Here is a 17,391-nt window from a genome sequence, read left to right as displayed (position 1 = left end):
TCACTTCACTTCTCTGTGCCTCAGTTACCTCATCTGTCAAATGGGGATTAAGGCTGTGAGCCCCATGTGGGACAGGGACTGTCTCCAACCCAATTTACTTTTATCTACCCCACTGCTTGGAACAGTGCCTAGCACATAGTAAGCGCTTAACAAATACCACAGTTATTATTATTATTAGGTCCGGGAAGGGTTCAGTTCCTAGGGTGGGCAGGTGGTGGGCACGTCTCTCTCCGGGGGGGGGGGCGGGTCAGTGGGAGGAGCTTCCTTAATAGGACATGTGTCACTGGGGCCTCTCTCTCGCTTAGAAGCAGGTTCTGTCAGTGTGAGAAGAGGAGCAAACCTGGGGCCTGCTCCCCAGAGACTTCCTAGTGGATTGTGGACTGAGCGAGCCCTATGTTGCTGGCCCCCCAGAACCCAGAAGATGGAAGATGGGGCGCAGGCCAACCCCAAAGAGTTCAGGAAGAAGGAGCCGGTTAGCCAACCGGCCCGGAAGGCTCTGGGACGGAGGAAGGGAGCCCCAAGTCAATACCTCCCTTCTTTCTGGAGGACCACCAGGTACGTGCCCGGCTGTGCTGGCGGGAGATTCTGATCCTTAAAACGTGTGCTGCCCTTATACCGTGCCCCCTTCCCAATTTTCCAGCCACCCCTATACCCACCCGATTAGATGAGTCTCGAGGGTCCCTGTTGGAACAGGGGGCGATCCTCCAAGAGTAGAGCTTGCAGCCCCCCCCCGACACCAACACCATCCTCCTGCTCCTCGGAGGGTAACCTCAGTTGCCCCCATCACTCATCACTGACGTTGGGGATGGGGTGCGGGGGAGGCTTCGGAGTCGAGCCCGGTGGAGGGGGAGGAAGGAGGAGAGATCACGGGAGTCTTTAAGCGCTATTGGCAGGTTGCAACAGGCTTGGGCTTTAGCCTGGAGGGGACTTCACGGGGGATATCGGTTTGTCTCTCAGGTCCATCCCAGGCATGAAGAAATTCTTTACGTTTGCCATCCTGGCGGGCAGTGGTGAGTGGAGGAGGGGGTCCCCGGGGGGAGGAAGAGGGGCAGGAGCGGGCTTCGGGGACCATCCTCAAATACCCGACATCACCCCAAGCCCCGCTCTCGGCTTCCTCCTGCTTTCCCCAACTGTTTACACTCACACCCGGGCTGTGTACAAACACCGCCAGGCCCCTGATCGGCCAGCATTTATGAGAGTCGGGATCGCCCGGGAGCCGGGGCTGAGTAAGAGCTGTCAAACTCGGGGTTTATAGAGCGTCTCTCGGCCCGTGACATCCACGCAGGGCCTTCCTGGGGGCTTGTCAAAAAAAAAATCACCAGGCAAGGAGGCGGTGTCCAGCCCAGGGCTCCCTTGAGGCGCTTCTTTCCCCTGGAAAGTTCTTTCCGAACCCTGAGGTTCATTGCCCGGCTCGAGTGAGGAGGAAGATTGGTCCGTGCTGACAAGTGTAAAGTTGCTGGAGCCCTCAGCCCAGTCTCAGAGCCTGCCCCAGAATCCCTGGGATTAGTTTATGTGCCTGGCAGAGATGTTCCTGGGCTATTCCATCCCGCCCACAGCAAACTCACCCCAACCCCTGCTCTGTCCCTTTTCACACTGCCGCCTCAGGTGGGTTCGGAATAATTCCCCGAGTCTGTACCGACCACAGTCGGGTTAGAAGGTGGCTCTAGAAGACAAGTGGAGGAGCCGGGACTAGAACCCAGATCTGCGTGATTCCGAGACCCGTGCTCTTACCACTTAATACATAATATTACGGCTACTATTACTGCTATTACTAATGATAATAATAACTGAGGTATTTGCTCAGCACTCACTGCTGGAGTAGGTACAAGATAGAAGCCCCCCTTTTCTCTTCCCCTTTCCTCTGGGGGGAAATAGATTTTAGATGTTGTGGGCTGAGGGGATGGAGGAAGCTGGATATCCCCCAGCACCACAGCAATGAGAAGATGTGAGAGAATTTGGGTCCCCTTGCGAGAACGCAAAAATATCCCTGAACTTCTCTATGCCTCAGTTGCTTCATCTGTAAAACGGGGATTAAGACTGTGAGCCCTATGAGAGACATGAACTGCGTCCAAGCTGACATGTTTGGATCTATTCCAGTGTTTAGTACAGTGCCTGGCACTTAGTAAGCCCTTACCAAATACCCTAAAAAATGGGGCTGCGTAGTTTAATCAATCAGTCAGTTAATCCATGGAACCGATTGAGTGCCTACTCCATACAGAGCACTGTACTGAGCACTCGGGAAAGGGTAATAGAATAAGCAGATACAATCCCTGCTCTGCAGGGTGGGGTAAGTGCCCCTCGGGGTAAGGGGATGCACAGGTGACACACGATGGGGAGAAAATAGACTTGGAGGGAATGAGAACTTAGTCAAAGAAGGCTTCCTGAAGATGTAATGGTAATAGGACTTTAATGAACTCCAAGGATTTTTTATGGGTGTTTGTTAAACACTTGCTAGGTGCCAGGCACTGTAAATGCTAGGTTAGACACAAGACAACCAGGATGGCCACAATCCCTGTCCCACATAAGGCTCACTGTCTTAATTCCCATTTTATAGCTAAGATAACTGAGGCATAGAAAAGTTAAATGACTCACCCGAGGTGCCACAGCAGATGAGTGGCAGAGTCGGGATTAGAACCCAGTCCTCTGACTCTTCAGGCCGATGCTCTTTCTACTAGGCCACACCGCTTCTCGCTAGGCCATCTGCTTCTATATCCTTTAGGCTTCAGTTGCCGTAGAAACCAAATTTCAATTGCGCGTCTGGAAATGTTTAGCAGTATTCCACCCCAAAGCAGCTACCAATCAGGCAGATTTCGGGATCAATCAGGAGCAATCCTGGACTACTAAGCAGGCAGGTTTCCGGATCAATCGGGAGCAGTACTGGAGAACACAGTCTTTGAGAAGAAAACTCTGGGCCTGACCTCATGTTGTGGGCTGAGGGGATGGAGGAAGCTGGATATCCCCCAGCACCACCGCAATGAGAAGATGTGAGAGAATTGGGGTCCCTTTGGGAGAAAGCCAAAATATCCCTGAAGCAAACCAGCATGGGATTAGTAGAATAGTAATAATAATAATAATAATGATGATGGCATTTGTTAAGCGCTTACTATGTGCCAGGCGCTGTTCTAAGCGCTGATAGCTTTCAAGGTGAAGAAATACAAATAGTAATAGTATAGTATTAATCTTCTAGACTGTAAGCTCATTGTGGGCAGGGAATGTCTATTTATTAATAATAATAATGGTATTTGTTAAGCCCTTACTATATGCCAAGCACTGTCCTAAGCGCTGGGGTAGATTCAAGGTAATCAGTTTGTCCCACGTGGGGCTCACAGTCTTAATCCCCATTTTACAGATGAGGGAACTGAGGCACAGAGAAGTGAAGTGTCTTGTCCAAGGTGACACGGCAGACGAGTGGCAGGGCCGGGATTAGAACCCTCGACGTTGCATTGTACTCTCCCAAGTGCTTAGTGCAGTGCTCTGCACACAGTGAGTGCTCAATAAATGTGATTGCTTCATTAATTGATAGAAGAAGTGATAAAAGCAGCACAGAAGCAACGTGGCCTAGGGGAAAGAGTGTGGGCCTAGGAGTAAGAGGACTTGGGTTCTAATCCTGGTTCTGCTACTTGTGTGCTGTGTGACCTTGGCTAGTGATTTAACTTCTCTGTGCCTCACCTCATCTGTCATATGGGGCTTAAGACTGTGAGCCCCATGAGGGACAGTGACTCTATCCAACCCGATTATTCACTCATTCGATCGTATTTATTGAGCGCTTGCTGTGTGCAGAGCGCTTTACTAAGCACTTGGAAAGTACAATTCAGTAATAAAGAGAGACAATCCCTGCCCACAACGGGTTTACAGTCTAGAAGGGGGGAAATAGATATTAAAACAAGTAAAAAGGCATCAATAGCATCAATGTAAATAAATAGAATTATAGATGTATTCATATTCACATCAAAACAAGTAAACAGGCATTAATATGAATAAATAGAATTTTAGTTATGTACATAATAATAATGTTGGTATTTGTTAAGCGCTTACTATGTGCCGAGCACTGTTCTAAGCGCTGGGGTAGACACAGGGGAATCGGGTTGTCCCACGTGGGGCTCACAATCTTAATCCCCATTTTACAGATGAGGTAACTGAGGCACCGAGAAGTTAACATATATATACACGTGCTGTGGGGCGGGGAGGCGGGGTAGAGCAAAGGGAGCGACTTGGGGCGATGGGGAGGGGGGGAGAGGAAAGGGGGGCTTCTATCTTGTATCTGCTCCAGCAGTGAGTGCTTAGCAAATACCGCAGTTATTATCATTAGTAATAGTAATAGTAGCTGTAATATTATTTATTAAGTGATTATTATGTGAAAAGCACTGTACTAAATGCTGAAAAAGAAATGCATGGTTGAGACATAGATACAGTCTCTGGCCCTAAGACAAAGTCATCAAGCAATAAGACTAAGCCCCCCTTTTCCTCTACTTCCCCTCCCCATCGCCCCGACCAGCTCCCTTTGCTCTTCCCCCATTCCCCCCACAGCACTTGTGAATATATGTTCATATTGATCATTCTATTTATTTATATTAATGATGTGTATTTATCTATAATTTTATTTGTTTATATTGATCCTACTGATGCCTGTTTACTTATTTTGACGCCTGTCTCCACCCTACTAGACTGTGAGCCCGTTGTGGGCAGGGATTGTCTCTGTTGCTGAATTGTACTTTCCAAGAGCTTAGCACAGTGCTCTGCACACAGTAAGCGCTCAATAAATACCACTGAATGAATGAATGACTGAAAGTAGTAGGATTTCAGGTTCTTCATTACTCAGACTCACAATCCCCCAAATCCCAGAGCCCCGGAGCCTTCCAGATGCTTGAAAGTTGGTGTTTCGGCTCCTTCTGGGCTAAAGCCAGGGCTGATGGGAGCAGCAAGAAGGAGGAGGAAGAGGAAATTGTGTTTCGGATTGAGGAGAGAGCAACCTCAGGGACTCCCCAGAAGTACAAAGATAGTGCACGGCTGCTCATACATCTCTGCCTGGAGAAAATCCATTTTTGCACATTCATCCGTTCATTCAATCGTTCATTCAATAGTATTTATTGAGCGCTTACTATGTGCAGAGCACTGTACTAAGCGCTTGGGATGAACAAGTCGGCATCAGATAGAGACAGTCCCTGCCGTTTGCCGGGCTTACAGTCTAATCGGGGGAGACGGACAGACAACAATGGCACTAAACAGCGTCAAGGGGAAGAACATCTCGTAAAAACAATGGCAACTAAATAGAATCGACGCGATGTACAATTCATTAACAAAATAAATAGGGTAACGAAAATATATACAGTTGAGCGGACGAGTACAGTGCTGTGGGGATGGGAAGGGAGAGGTGGAGGAGCAGAGGGAAAAGGGGAAAATGAGGCTTTAGCTGCGGAGAGGTAAAGGGGGGATGGCAGAGGGAGTAGAGGGGGAAGAGGAGCTCAATCTGGGAACGCCTCTTGGAGGAGGTGATTTTTAAGTAAGGTTTTGAAGAGGGAAAGAGAATCAGTTTGGCGGAGGTGAGGAGGGAGGGCGTTCCGGGACCGCGGGAGGACGTGACCCGGGGGTCGACGGCGGGATAGGCGAGACCGAGGGACGGCGAGGAGGTGGGCGGCGGAGGAGCGGAGCGTGCGGGGTGGGCGGTAGAAAGAGAGAAGGGAGGAGAGGTAGGAAGGGGCAAGGTGATGGAGAGCCTCGAAGCCTAGAGTGAGGAGTTTTTGTTTGGAGCGGAGGTCGATAGGCAACCACTGGAGTTGTTTAAGAAGGGGAGTGACATGCTGAGTGCTTACTGTGCGCAGAGCGCTGTACTAAATGCTTGGGAGAGTACAGTATAACAGTAAACAGCTCCCCACAACAAGCTTACAGTCTAGAACTTCCCCTCTTGGCTGCTTTGTGACCTCACTCAATTCACTTCTCTGTGCCTCGGTTATCTCATCTGTAAAATGGGGACTGAGGCTGTGAGCCAGGGACTGTGTCCGACCTGATTTGCTAGTATTCGCCCCAGCACTTAGTACAATGCCTGGCACTTAACAAATATCATAATTAACAGATATCATAATTATTCATTAGAGGGAGAGACAGACATTAATATAAATACATAAGTTACAGATCCATATGTAAGTGCCGTGGGGCTGGGAGGGGGGGAATAATAAAGGGAACAAGTCAGGGCGACGCAGAAAGGAGTGGGAGAAGAGGAAAGGAGGGCTTGGCCAGGGAAGGCTTCTGGAGGAGATGTGCCTTCAATAAGGCTTCGAAGGGGACGGGGAGTAATTGCCTGTCGAATTTGAGGAGGGAGGGTGTTCAGACCAGAGGCAGGACGTGGGTGAGAGGTTGGAGGCAAGAAAGGCGTGACAACCTCCTACCCCTGCTCTCCAGAAGGGCCACGGTTCAGTGCCCAGAGGAGAGGCAAGCAAGGAGAGAGTGGAGTGAGACGGGAGTGGGGGTAACACGCGGCCTTCAGTACCCCCAGGCAGCAGGTGCCAGTTGGTACTATTTTGCGAAAAACAGGCCCTGCCAGTACCAACCCAACCTACCGATCTCCAGTTCTGAATTGCTACCTGATCTTGTAGAATCTTGTAATGTCAGCTGGCTCAGATAGGGTGCAATCAGTGAAAAAAACACGCGTGGACTCCATGAAATTTCTTTCCGTGATTTTAGCAATGTGGTGTTTACTAAGTGCTTGCTACGTGCTAAGCGTTGTACTAAGTGCTGAGCAAGAGTAGACAAGTGGGAATAAGACACGGGCTCCGTCCCTCGAGCGGCTCACCGTCTAACGGGGTTTGTAGCCGGTGTCCAGTCTCTACCTGCTGTGGGCTAGACCGACAGGAGCCAGTGGCCATTTGGGCATTTGCCCAGTGAGCTACGGGATTCATTCATTCATTCAATAGTATTTATTGAGCGCTTACTGTGTGCAGAGCACTGTACTAAGCGCTTGGAATGTACAATTCGGCGGCCGGGGGGTCGAGACAGAAAAGGCGGGGGCAGGTATTCCTGCCCCAAATGCACACATTCTCACTATGAACCACCGTGCCACACATGCTGTGGGGCGCAGGGGACCGGGCAAGAGCGTGGTGCATCGCGCATTGCAAGCCTTCACTACTCGTACAAAATCAACTCACATAAATGCCTCGCTGGTGGCAAGACGTGACTTTCCCCTGTGAATCGTCGGCGTGTGAGCAACACGCACCCAAATAGCGAGAGGCCAGGAAAGGTATACGGATAAAGTGTGCAAGTGTGGGAGAAATTTTCTGTCACAGACAACCACGCTCATCTTGGAACCAAGGGACAATCTTACTACTATCTCTGTCTGATTTTCGGCCCCTCCCGCCAGGGATGTCAAACAGGATGTCACCCATCCCTAGAAATCCCTGCCAAGAAAGCCCGTCCCACAAGGAGCTCTGCCCACAGGCTTGGCCTACGGCGGAACTCCGCCCAAAGCCCACCCTTCAATCAATCGATCAGTCATATTTATTGAGCGCTTACAGTGTGCTGAGCACTATACTAAGCTCTTGGGAGAGTATAATGTTACACAGTTGGTAGACACACACCCTGCCCACCACAGGCTCATGGTCTAGAGGGAGAGACAGGCATTAATATAAATAAATAAATTACGGATATGGACATAAGTGCTGTGGGGATGAGGGAGGGGTGAAGAAACGGAAGCAAACCTAAGTGCAAGAGATGAGGGCTTAGTCAAATCTCACTGACATTTACGTAAATCAGTCGATCAATTTATTGAGCAGAGAACTGTACTAAGTGCTTGGGAGAGCACAACATAACAGAGCTGACAGAAATAGTCCCTGCCCACCACGAGCTTACAGTCTAGACAGGGTGATCAAGTGGGTGTCCGTCTTTACCCTATTTGTGCCTTTAGTTTTTTTTAGGCCATCTCTTTAAAGTCACTATTCCTTTTCTATTCTATTTCTTTTCTATTCCTTTCTATTTCTTCTGGGTTTTTTTGCATTCCTCTCTCACTGTTTCCTGCCCAGGTGGTAGCACTGCCTCCGTTGTTCTCTCCCAAGTGCTCGGTAAAATGCTCTGCACAGAGTAAGCATGCGAAATACATTATTAGTTGATTGTCTTGGAGCCCCTTATCTCTCTTTGACTCCCACACTGGGGAAAGCCCTTAAATCTCAGAGAAGCAGTGCAGCCTAATGGTCAGAGGCTCTGGGTTCAAGTTCCAGTTCCGCCACTTGCCTTCTATGTGACCTTGGGCAAGTCCCAACTTCTCTGTGCCTCAGTTTTGCCAGCCGTAAAATGGGGATTAAATACCCGTTCTCCCTCCCCCTTTGACTGTGAGCGCTATTGGGACAGGGATTGCTCCCAGCACAATATTTAGTACATAGTAAGCACTTAACAAATTCATTCATTTATTCAATAGTATTTATTGAGCGCTTACTATGTGCAGGGCATTGTACTAAGCGCTTGGACTGTACAAATCGGTGACAGATAGAGAGAGTCCCTGCCCTTTGATGGGTTTACAGTCTAATCCCACAATTACTGCCATTACACTAAGCACTGTGATGTTTCTGAATCCCTTCAACGAACCCACATTCAGAATCCCAAAAGGGCATCTTCTACCATCTCACTTGGCCTTGGCAGAGGACCTGGGGGCCTGTGTTGGTTCTGGGAGAGAGCAGCAGGAGGGAGGAAGCGGGCTTCGGAGAGGCCCGAAGTCGACGCGTCCCTTCCTCCTTTGCCAGTGTTTCCAGTGGTGCACGGGGGCCTCCTCAACCTGAAGTCGATGGTGGAGGCCATCACGGGGAGAAACGCCATCCTCTCCTTCGTGGGGTACGGCTGCTACTGTGGCCTGGGGGGCCGAGGGGTGCCCATGGACGAAGTGGACTGGTAAGTGTGTCTGGAATATGAGTTTCTGAATCCGGTGTTGTGGTAGGAATCTGGATGTCCTCAGATATGGGAGGCTATTCCCAGAGTCGCTGAGTCAAACCGACTTCCTCTCGAGACTGTCTAGGGCCACTTTGAGGCTCGGGGGACTGATCGACCGGAGCCAATCTGGCTTGGTGTGGCTTCAGTGGAGGGGGAAATCTATCTCCAGGCCGGCCCAGCCCCGGTCTTGGGACAATCCAATGAATCTCAAAGCTATCTGGGTGACTGGGGGGTGGAGGGTCTTTAATGAGGGGGCAATCCCCTGAGCTGGCCAAAGGGTCAGCTCCTGTTCTTACAACTGTCCCTACAGGGAAACTCCCCAGGATACCCAGAAGATCTGATCTGGGGTAGGGGGTTTTGCATTCATACTATATCCTAGTGGCCTCCTTCCTGACCCCTGACCCCCCGGACTGTAGTATAGCAAGTGCTGCCTGCCACTGGGCCAGAAAAAGCAGCCGTTGAGTCAGTAGTTCCTCCAGCCAGTACCATTCCAGGACTGAGTGTGCCACCTCACTGCCCAGAGGGAGAGACAGGGTCCAGGCGGGGCAAGATCGGGGCACCAACCGAACGCCGGCACCCCCTTCTTCCCTCAAGTCGGGCATGAACGTCTAAGCTAGTGACCCCAGCCCCAATCTGCGGAAACTCTTCGGCACGGTTTCCTCTCTCTTACCTCCTCAATGGGGCTGCCACACAGGAAGGAGGCCCAAGAAGGTGGGCGACGTCAGCAAAACCTGCTGCCGATCTCCGGCCTTGGACTCAGAAAGATTTCCGGCTGGTCGGGTGTCTCCGGCCACTCCGGGAGGCGCGGGCTCTGGGAAATCCACTCTGTGTTGGCTCTGTGTAGGAGAGCAGGCTTATGTTAAAAGAACTTCTTAGTAGAAAGCTCTACTTTAATTCCAGCATCACAGAGGCCAAACCGAAATCCAGCCTCTTCCTAACCTCAGTTGGGGAGAGAAGAAGTACTAGGAAACGAGCAAACTGGTCACTCCTCCTGCCCCACTGTAGGAACCTTCACCCCTTTGCCTTCCCTTGATTGACAACAGTTGGAGGGAAGGGAGGGAGATCGGTACCACTTGGCATTAACTGTCGATCACGAGCATTCTTAAGCCAATCCGGAGTCCACACATGGAAGCTATTCCTCAGACCCCCTGCCTCGTCTCCACAAGTCCCAACTGGCACTTTCAAAATGAATCGAGACAGATGCCCCACACCCGTACCCCCCGCCCTATCTTTTCATAGGCAGCTCGAGCTAAACTCTTTTTATTTATTTCAAATTGCCATGTGTTTCACCCGTTATAGGCCCGATATATCTTTGTCTTTCAAATCACATCTAAGGGAAAGAAAATATAGCCCACTTGATTCAGATGCCTGGATGTTCAAGCCTTCAAAGCCACATTGGGAGCTCTTGGTATCAGTTTGGGGAGAGTCAGGCATTCAACCATTATTTATCAAACCTACAAGGGGCACGGCACTGTGCTGGACTTTTGACGTCTGCATTAAAGACATTGTATCCTGCCCTCAAGAGCCTTACGTACCAGTAAGGAAGATGAGGCTGGTACCTAAGGCAATCAAAATCGGTATGGACCTAAAGAAATAGGAAGTGTAAGAATGATTCGCCGGGGAGGAGCGGGGAATGGATTATGCTGGAAGGTGGGGCTACGGATGGGTTTAATCGTGGAAGGCTTCCTCGAGGAGAGGGGGCTTGAACTGCGGCATTAAGGATGGCAGGAAGAGGAAGAGGGAGAGAGGGTGTTCCATGCCTGAGGGCCCATCTAGGGAAACGCTCGGCGTGACAGTGGAAGGATCGAGTGCAGAGAGAGCCTAGAAGCTCGACGGGGCGGAGGGCAGAGCGTGCAGGCTGGGGTAGAGACAGAGAAGGGAGGAAACAGGCACGTAGGTGGAGCTGCTGGTGGAGAGCCCGGAAGGCCACGGTCTGTGAACTGGAAGGCGATGGGAAGCCGCTGGAGAGCTGTGAGTAGAGGAGTGACGTGGTCAAGACGACGGGCCCGGTGGGATCTTTTTCCTCTAAACAGGACTCTGTGTCTTGTCTTGACTCTGGGAGCTGCCCTGCTTCTCCAGGACTGACTAGGGCTGATGATCCCTCTCTCTCAGTCCCCACTCAGCCCGGCCCTTCTGGGCCAAGCACACCCCAAGCCCCTCACCCTCTCTCTTGGCATCTCCACCTGCACCGACGTCCAGGACCAGAGCCCCGGGTGGGGGGTGGGGGAAATTGGGGCTCGGCCTGTTCCTCCCACCCCGTCCTGCCCCCTTGCTCCTGTCTCCCTGAAGGTGCTGCCATGCCCATGACTGCTGTTACCAGAAGCTGTTCGACCAGGGCTGTCACCCGTTCGTTGACCACTACGAGTATACCATCGAAAACCGGACCATCCTCTGCAGTGAGTCTTTTCCCCCATCCTTGGGCTTTTCGTTCTTCATTCAGTCACTTCACTTCCCTAGGCCTCCGTTCTCCCTCCGACTTCAACTGTGAGCCCTCTGTGGGACAGGAACGGTCTCACCTTATTATCTCGTATCTACTCCAGCACTTAGTACGGTGCTTACTACAGAGTATGCACTTACATATTATGATGATAATTACTACTACTAAGTTCCAGGCAGAGGCAGGAGCTGTACTAGGAAAATAATAATAATAATACTGATGATAACTGGGGTATCTGTTAAGCACTTATTAGGGGCCAAGCACTTGTACTAAGCTCTGAGGTAGACACGAGATAATCCGGTCTCACAGGGGACTCACAGCCTAAGTAGAAGGGAGAACAGGTATTGAATCTCCGTTTTGCAGGTGAGGGAACTGAGGCACAGAGAAGTGAAATGACTTGCCCAAGGTCACAGCAGGTAAGTGGCGGAGCCCGGATTAGGACTCAGGTCTTCTGATATCCAGGACCGGGCTCGTTCGGCCAGGCCACATTGTTTTTCTGTAACCACGGTGACCTAGGCTGGGGACAGGGTTGTGAGTAGGGTCGGAGACAGGGCTGGGGACAGGACTGGGGACGAGGCTGGGCAAGAAAGACGGCTGAGGGAGAAGGGGAAGAGTGAACTCCTTTCCTCTCTCTGACCTGAAGAAGTCACCCACTGTCTCTGCCACCCCCAGAATCAAAAATTGCCAACCCCTGGCATCTCTATGCCTGTCATATTGTCACCAGGGCAAGAGGAGGGGGGGACCGGTATCTGAAATCCCGGGATCCTCCAAGAGGTATGAACTCAGCATCCCTGATCCCTCAAAGGAAACCTCATTCATTCATTCATTCATTCATTCATTCATTCAATAGTATTTATTGAGCACTTACTATGTGCAGAGTATTGTACTAAGCACTTGGAATATACAATTCGGCAACAGATAGAGACAATCCCTGCCCAGTGATGAGCTCACAGTCTAATCGGGAGAGACAGACGGACAAAAACAAGACAACATAATCACGATAAATAGAACCACATCCCCTTTTCGGTCAGTCATTCAGATTTATTGAGGGCTTACTGTGTGCCGGGACTGTACTAAGCACTGGGGAGAGTACAGTATAACAATATCCCTGCCCACACTGAGCTTATAGTCTTGGGGAAGCTACCTGGGGTCAAAACTTGGACATTGCGAGGTGAGCCCCAAAACTGAGATGAGATGAGATGAGATGATGCCGGGAACTATCACAGCCACTCTGCTTCCTGATCTCAAGAGAATTGCAACTTCCTAATTCCTAGGGACCTTTGTCCTACTTGCTCTATTAGAGTGATTGTGCATCAATCAATCAATCATTCGTTTACTGAGCGCTTCTATATGCAGAACACTTTACTAAGTGCTTTGAGAGTAAAATACAACAGAGCTGGTAGACGTATTCCCTGTCCATCAGGAGCTTATGAGAAGCAGCATGGCTCAGTGGAAGGAGCTTGGGCTTCGGTGTCAGAGGTCATGGGTTCGAGTCCCAGCTCTGCCACTTGTCAGCTGTGTGACTATGGGCAAGTCACTTAACTTCTCTGTGCCTCAGTTACCTCATCTGTAAAATGGGGATTAACTGTGAGCCTCACGTGGGACAACCTGATTCCCCTGTATCTACCCCAGTGCTTAGAACAGTGCTCGGCACATAGTAAGCGCTTAACAAATACCAACAGTAACAGTATTATAGTCTTTATACTGTTTATGTTGGTGGACCCTCTAACTATAAGCTCCCTCTAAACTGGAAACACATGGGCAGGAAAGGTGTCTGCTAATTCTGTTGTATTGTACTCTCCCAAGCGCTCAGTACAGTGCTCTGCACATACCAAGCGCTCAAATAAATACAACCGATTGATTAATTGATTGATTGTCCCACCCTCCCTCCCCCAGTCAGCAGTCAACCATCCACAGAGCTACCACAGAGAGCTTCGGTGGAGCAGCATGGCCTAGGAGTCAGAAGGGTCTGGGTTCTAATCCCGCCTCTGCCATTTATCTGCTGGGTGACCATGGGCAAATTATTTATTTTCTCTGTGCCTCAGTTGCCTCATCTGTAAATTGGGGGTTAAAACTGAGAGCCCCAGGTGGGACAGGGACTGTGACCGACCTAATTAGTTTGTATCTACCCCAGTGCTTAGTACAGTGCCTGGCATATATTAAGTGCTTAACAAATACCATAAAAAAGTGGGGATGGGGAGGGAGGGTGGCGGATGGCGGTTGTCAATCTGGAGACCTTGGTGGCACCCACAGAGGCAGGGATGGGCCACAGGATTGTGGCTTGGTGGCTAGGGAAATAGTGGCCAGAAAGTGGCCAGACTGGTATTCTGAGGGGGTGGGGTTAAGGGTTAAGTCTGGGGAGGCCAGATGGACCGATCCCAGACCCCGAACCACCACCACCACAAAAGGGCATAGTTGGGAAAACGGGATGATTCGGGAATTCTCTCTTTTGCTGTTCTTAGAAAGGTCCCATTTAAAACAGCAATTCTTGCCCGGAGGGAAGACCAGGAGCGGAAGAGCCCTGTCGGGGTGTAGGGGCCGAGTAACCGCTGCCGGCCCCTCCCCAGGCAACTGACCCCCCCATCAAGCCCCTTCCCGCACCTCAGCCAGATGCCGTTGCTCCCCACAGGTGAGTTAAACGAGACGGACTGCGACAAGCAGACGTGCGAGTGTGACAAGAGCGTGGTGCTCTGCCTCCGGAACCAGACGTACAATGAGGAGCATCGCAGCTACCTCAACATCTACTGCAAGGGAGACACCCCCAACTGCAGCATCTACGACCCCCCCAGCATCGAGATTGCCTGCAGCCACATCACCAGGCTTCCTTCCCCGCCAACTTAAGGGACGCGTTCCTTGGCCCAGAGCCAGCCTCCTGCCTCTCCTGGGACCCAGAGCCTGCCGCCCGGCGAGGGAGTCCTCGGGGGGGGGGCTGGGACCCACCCTGCCTGGCCAGAAGGCCCCCGCTGGGGATCATTTAGGGTCTCCAGCTCCTCTGCCTACATCTTCCGAGATGCTCAGGGCAGGCACGAGCTTGGCACTGATCTCCATCAGAAACAAATTTTCCAAGGAAAAGCAGGAGAAAAGCAGGAGGAAAAGCACTGCCTTTTGGGCCGCCCGGCCTGGTCCACTAAATCCCCGGCTCGTGCGAGCTTCTGCTCCCCAGTGGCTCCCGGTCATCCTCCCCCTGTGTCCTCACTGGCGTGACCATGGCCGACATCTTTAGAAGTTAGACGTCCGCACAGCGACGAGCATGTGCGGAATATGATTTCATTCACTCAGATGCTCCTCGCCCGCTCTAGGAGACCCTGCTTGACCAGAATCCCTGGCTACATTCGGGTTAGCGGCTCTCGGGTCATAAATGTATGGATAGATGGGTAGCATTTTCCTCCTTTGGGGGTTTAGGGGATCCAATAGAAACTTTTCTTTTTCTAGTGATGATTTGAGTAATAGATGAGAAAGTCGGTGAGGTTTTTCCAGGGGACATACGTAGTAGGGTCAGAAGATGAACCCCGTGGCCCTAACAAGGGCACAGCCCTAACGGACTGACAAAGTCCCAAGTTGGGCTAGGAGGGGGAGTCCGGAAGAACCTGTCCCAATCTCTATCTCTCCACCCCGGTGGCCATATAGACACCACTTCACTATCTTTCCCTCTGCCCACACACCCTTTAATCACCAGACATGCCCACACATGCACACACGCGCACACCCACACGTCCCCCAACCCCAGACCTGTGCTGGTTTACCAGCCAAATCCCACACTCACCCACCTCCACCCCACTTTCCCACCGGAGTTGCACCCGCATAAGACTGGTGGCCCCCACCTGAGCAATCCAGATCACCCTAGGAAGCTCTATTACCGATGGTTCCAGAACAATGGAAAAGGCTCCCAGGCCTCCCGGGAAAGGCAGAGGAAGGACTGGAGATTCCTTAGGATCGTGGAATCTCGTATCTGGTGTCTTTAAGTGGATCTCCTTTCTGTGTTGCTTTGGGGAAATAAACTCCCAGCTAATCTTAGAGCAGGACTCAAGGAAGAATCAGAATCAGCCTCTTTCCCTTATAGTCCCTGGCTCAAGGGTCTGGATTGATTATCCTGTATCTACCCTAGTGCTTAGCACAATCCTTGGCCCATGGAAAGAGCCTAACAAATACCCTAATTTAGTCTTATTACTCTTGATGGGTGGATTGTCAGCCCCACATCTGGTCCTTCCGGCCCACAGCTCTGCCCGTCCCCTCCACCTTCAACGCGAGAGGGTTGACTGCAGATATCAACCAGCCTCCAACAGTCCAACCCTTGTCCAGAAAGTCCATGGTCTGGGAGCCCTCTGGACCCCGGACAACTTCTGGGAATGTCTCCATTTGGCCTCCATTCCTCACTGGCAAAGAATCTAGGAGGAAGGGGATGAGTCTGGTGGCGGAGTTGGAAAATTCACTCAGAGCTGGGCAGCCTCTCATGAAAGGCTCGGCAACCTTGGTTATCTGGGCTGGTCCGGTGCTGCCCAGAGAAAGGGGGAAGAGGACCTAGATGCCCAGTGGGGAGGCTTTCAAGGTTAGGGTCTGCCAGGGGAATTCTTAGGGCAGAGAGCTGTGAAATCCTGGGGCCCTTAGACTCCCTGGTGTTGTCAGTCCTGGACCCACCGTCGGAGCTGTCTTCCACCTTCCCTGGGCCAGAAAAATAAAAGACTCACTCATTCATTCAATCATATTTATTGAGCGCTTACTGCGTGCAAAGCACTGTATTAAATGCTTGAGAGAGTACCCTATAACAATAAACAGACACGTTCCCTGCCCACAACGAGCTTACAGTCCCAAATCTTATCTTTCTCTCCTCCCTCTCTTCATTCATTCATTCATTCAATAGTACTCATTGAGCACTTACTGTGTGCAAAGCACTGTACTAAGCACCTGGGAGAGTACAATACAACAACAAACACTCCACCAGCTGAGCCCTCAAGAGAGAAACTCATTCTCGGTTGAGCATCTGGAGCAACAAGTCAAAGTTGGGAGGAAAAATTGGACTGCCCAAGGGGCCCTGATTTGGGGAAGCCAGTTCATGGCTTCCACCTTTCTAGACACCATACAAGCCTTCAGACGATCAGTTCTGGCCCTGCCCCGGATCGCAGATTCATGGGCCATTCTCTGCCCAGGCACCAACTCCCTGGGTGACGTCAGCTGTCTTGCGGGCAGAGGGGTGAGTCAGAATTGGTCAAGCTCTTTGAGGGGCCTGTATAAAAGTGGAGATCCGGGCATGGAATCTTCTAATGTTGCTTTAAAATAGCCCCACGCATGGGCAACTTCTATGGGTCAAAGCCACGTGGGGTCATACAGCTCTGGACGATCCCGCCAATTAGAATGCCCTCTTCAATAAACCTGCTGTATTCCCTTCCCATTCTGTGTTCTTGTCTGTCTGCGTGCCACTGTCCATCTTGATACTCCAGGGGCAGCCGGCGGCTGGGAGAGCGGGCCGCCAGTGGCCGGCAGTCACTTGGCTTCTGATCCCGGCTCCTCCACGTGTCTGCTGTGTGACCTTGGGCAAGTCACTCCTCTGTGCCTCAGTTACCTCATCTGTAAAATGGGGAGGAAGACAGCGAGCCCCATGTGGGACAGGGACTGTGTCCAACCTGATTAGCTTGTATCTACCCCAGCACTTATGCTGGACACATAGTTTTTGCTTAACAAATAACCATCATCATCATCATCATCATCAGACACCTCCCAGGTAGCTCACGGAGTCGGCCGAGACTGGGCAATGTTGTCTTGGGCAACTTTCGGGTTGAAACCTCCGGGGGCCTGGAATGAGAATGTGTCTGTTTATTGTTGTATTGTACTCTCCCAGGCACTTAGTACAGTGGTCTGCACTCAAATATGATTTAACGAATGAATGAATGCACTAATTGTCATTTCAACCCCCTCCCTCCCTCACCCAGCTCCCCTAAACCAAGCAGGACTTGGAGAGGCCCGGAAAAACGGGTGGAGGAACTGTGAGAGGTCCGCAAATGTTAATCAAGCCACATTCCTTCTGCCTCCTTCTTTGCACGCGTGCCTAAGCT

The 17,391-nt window shown here is 51.1% G+C and overlaps 1 protein-coding gene across 1 annotated transcript; it reads left to right on the top strand.

Moving 5' to 3' along the window:
- Positions 1 to 336: 336 nt before the first annotated feature.
- PLA2G2F (phospholipase A2 group IIF) lies at positions 337 to 14,238 on the top strand. Its single transcript, XM_007657173.3, has 5 exons — positions 337 to 555; positions 958 to 1,010; positions 8,724 to 8,868; positions 11,197 to 11,303; positions 13,974 to 14,238. The coding sequence occupies exons 1-5, from the start codon at positions 422 to 424 to the stop codon at positions 14,183 to 14,185; spliced, it is 651 nt and encodes a 216-aa protein (XP_007655363.2). The 5' UTR covers positions 337 to 421; the 3' UTR covers positions 14,186 to 14,238.
- Positions 14,239 to 17,391: the final 3,153 nt, after the last annotated feature.

The sequence above is a fragment of the Ornithorhynchus anatinus genome, chromosome 5, assembly GCF_004115215.2.
Source record: "Ornithorhynchus anatinus isolate Pmale09 chromosome 5, mOrnAna1.pri.v4, whole genome shotgun sequence".
In the NCBI taxonomy this organism is placed as follows: domain Eukaryota; kingdom Metazoa; phylum Chordata; class Mammalia; order Monotremata; family Ornithorhynchidae; genus Ornithorhynchus; species Ornithorhynchus anatinus.
The sequence above is the reverse complement of the archived record's forward strand: the minus strand, read 5'-3'. Positions and strand labels throughout refer to the sequence as shown.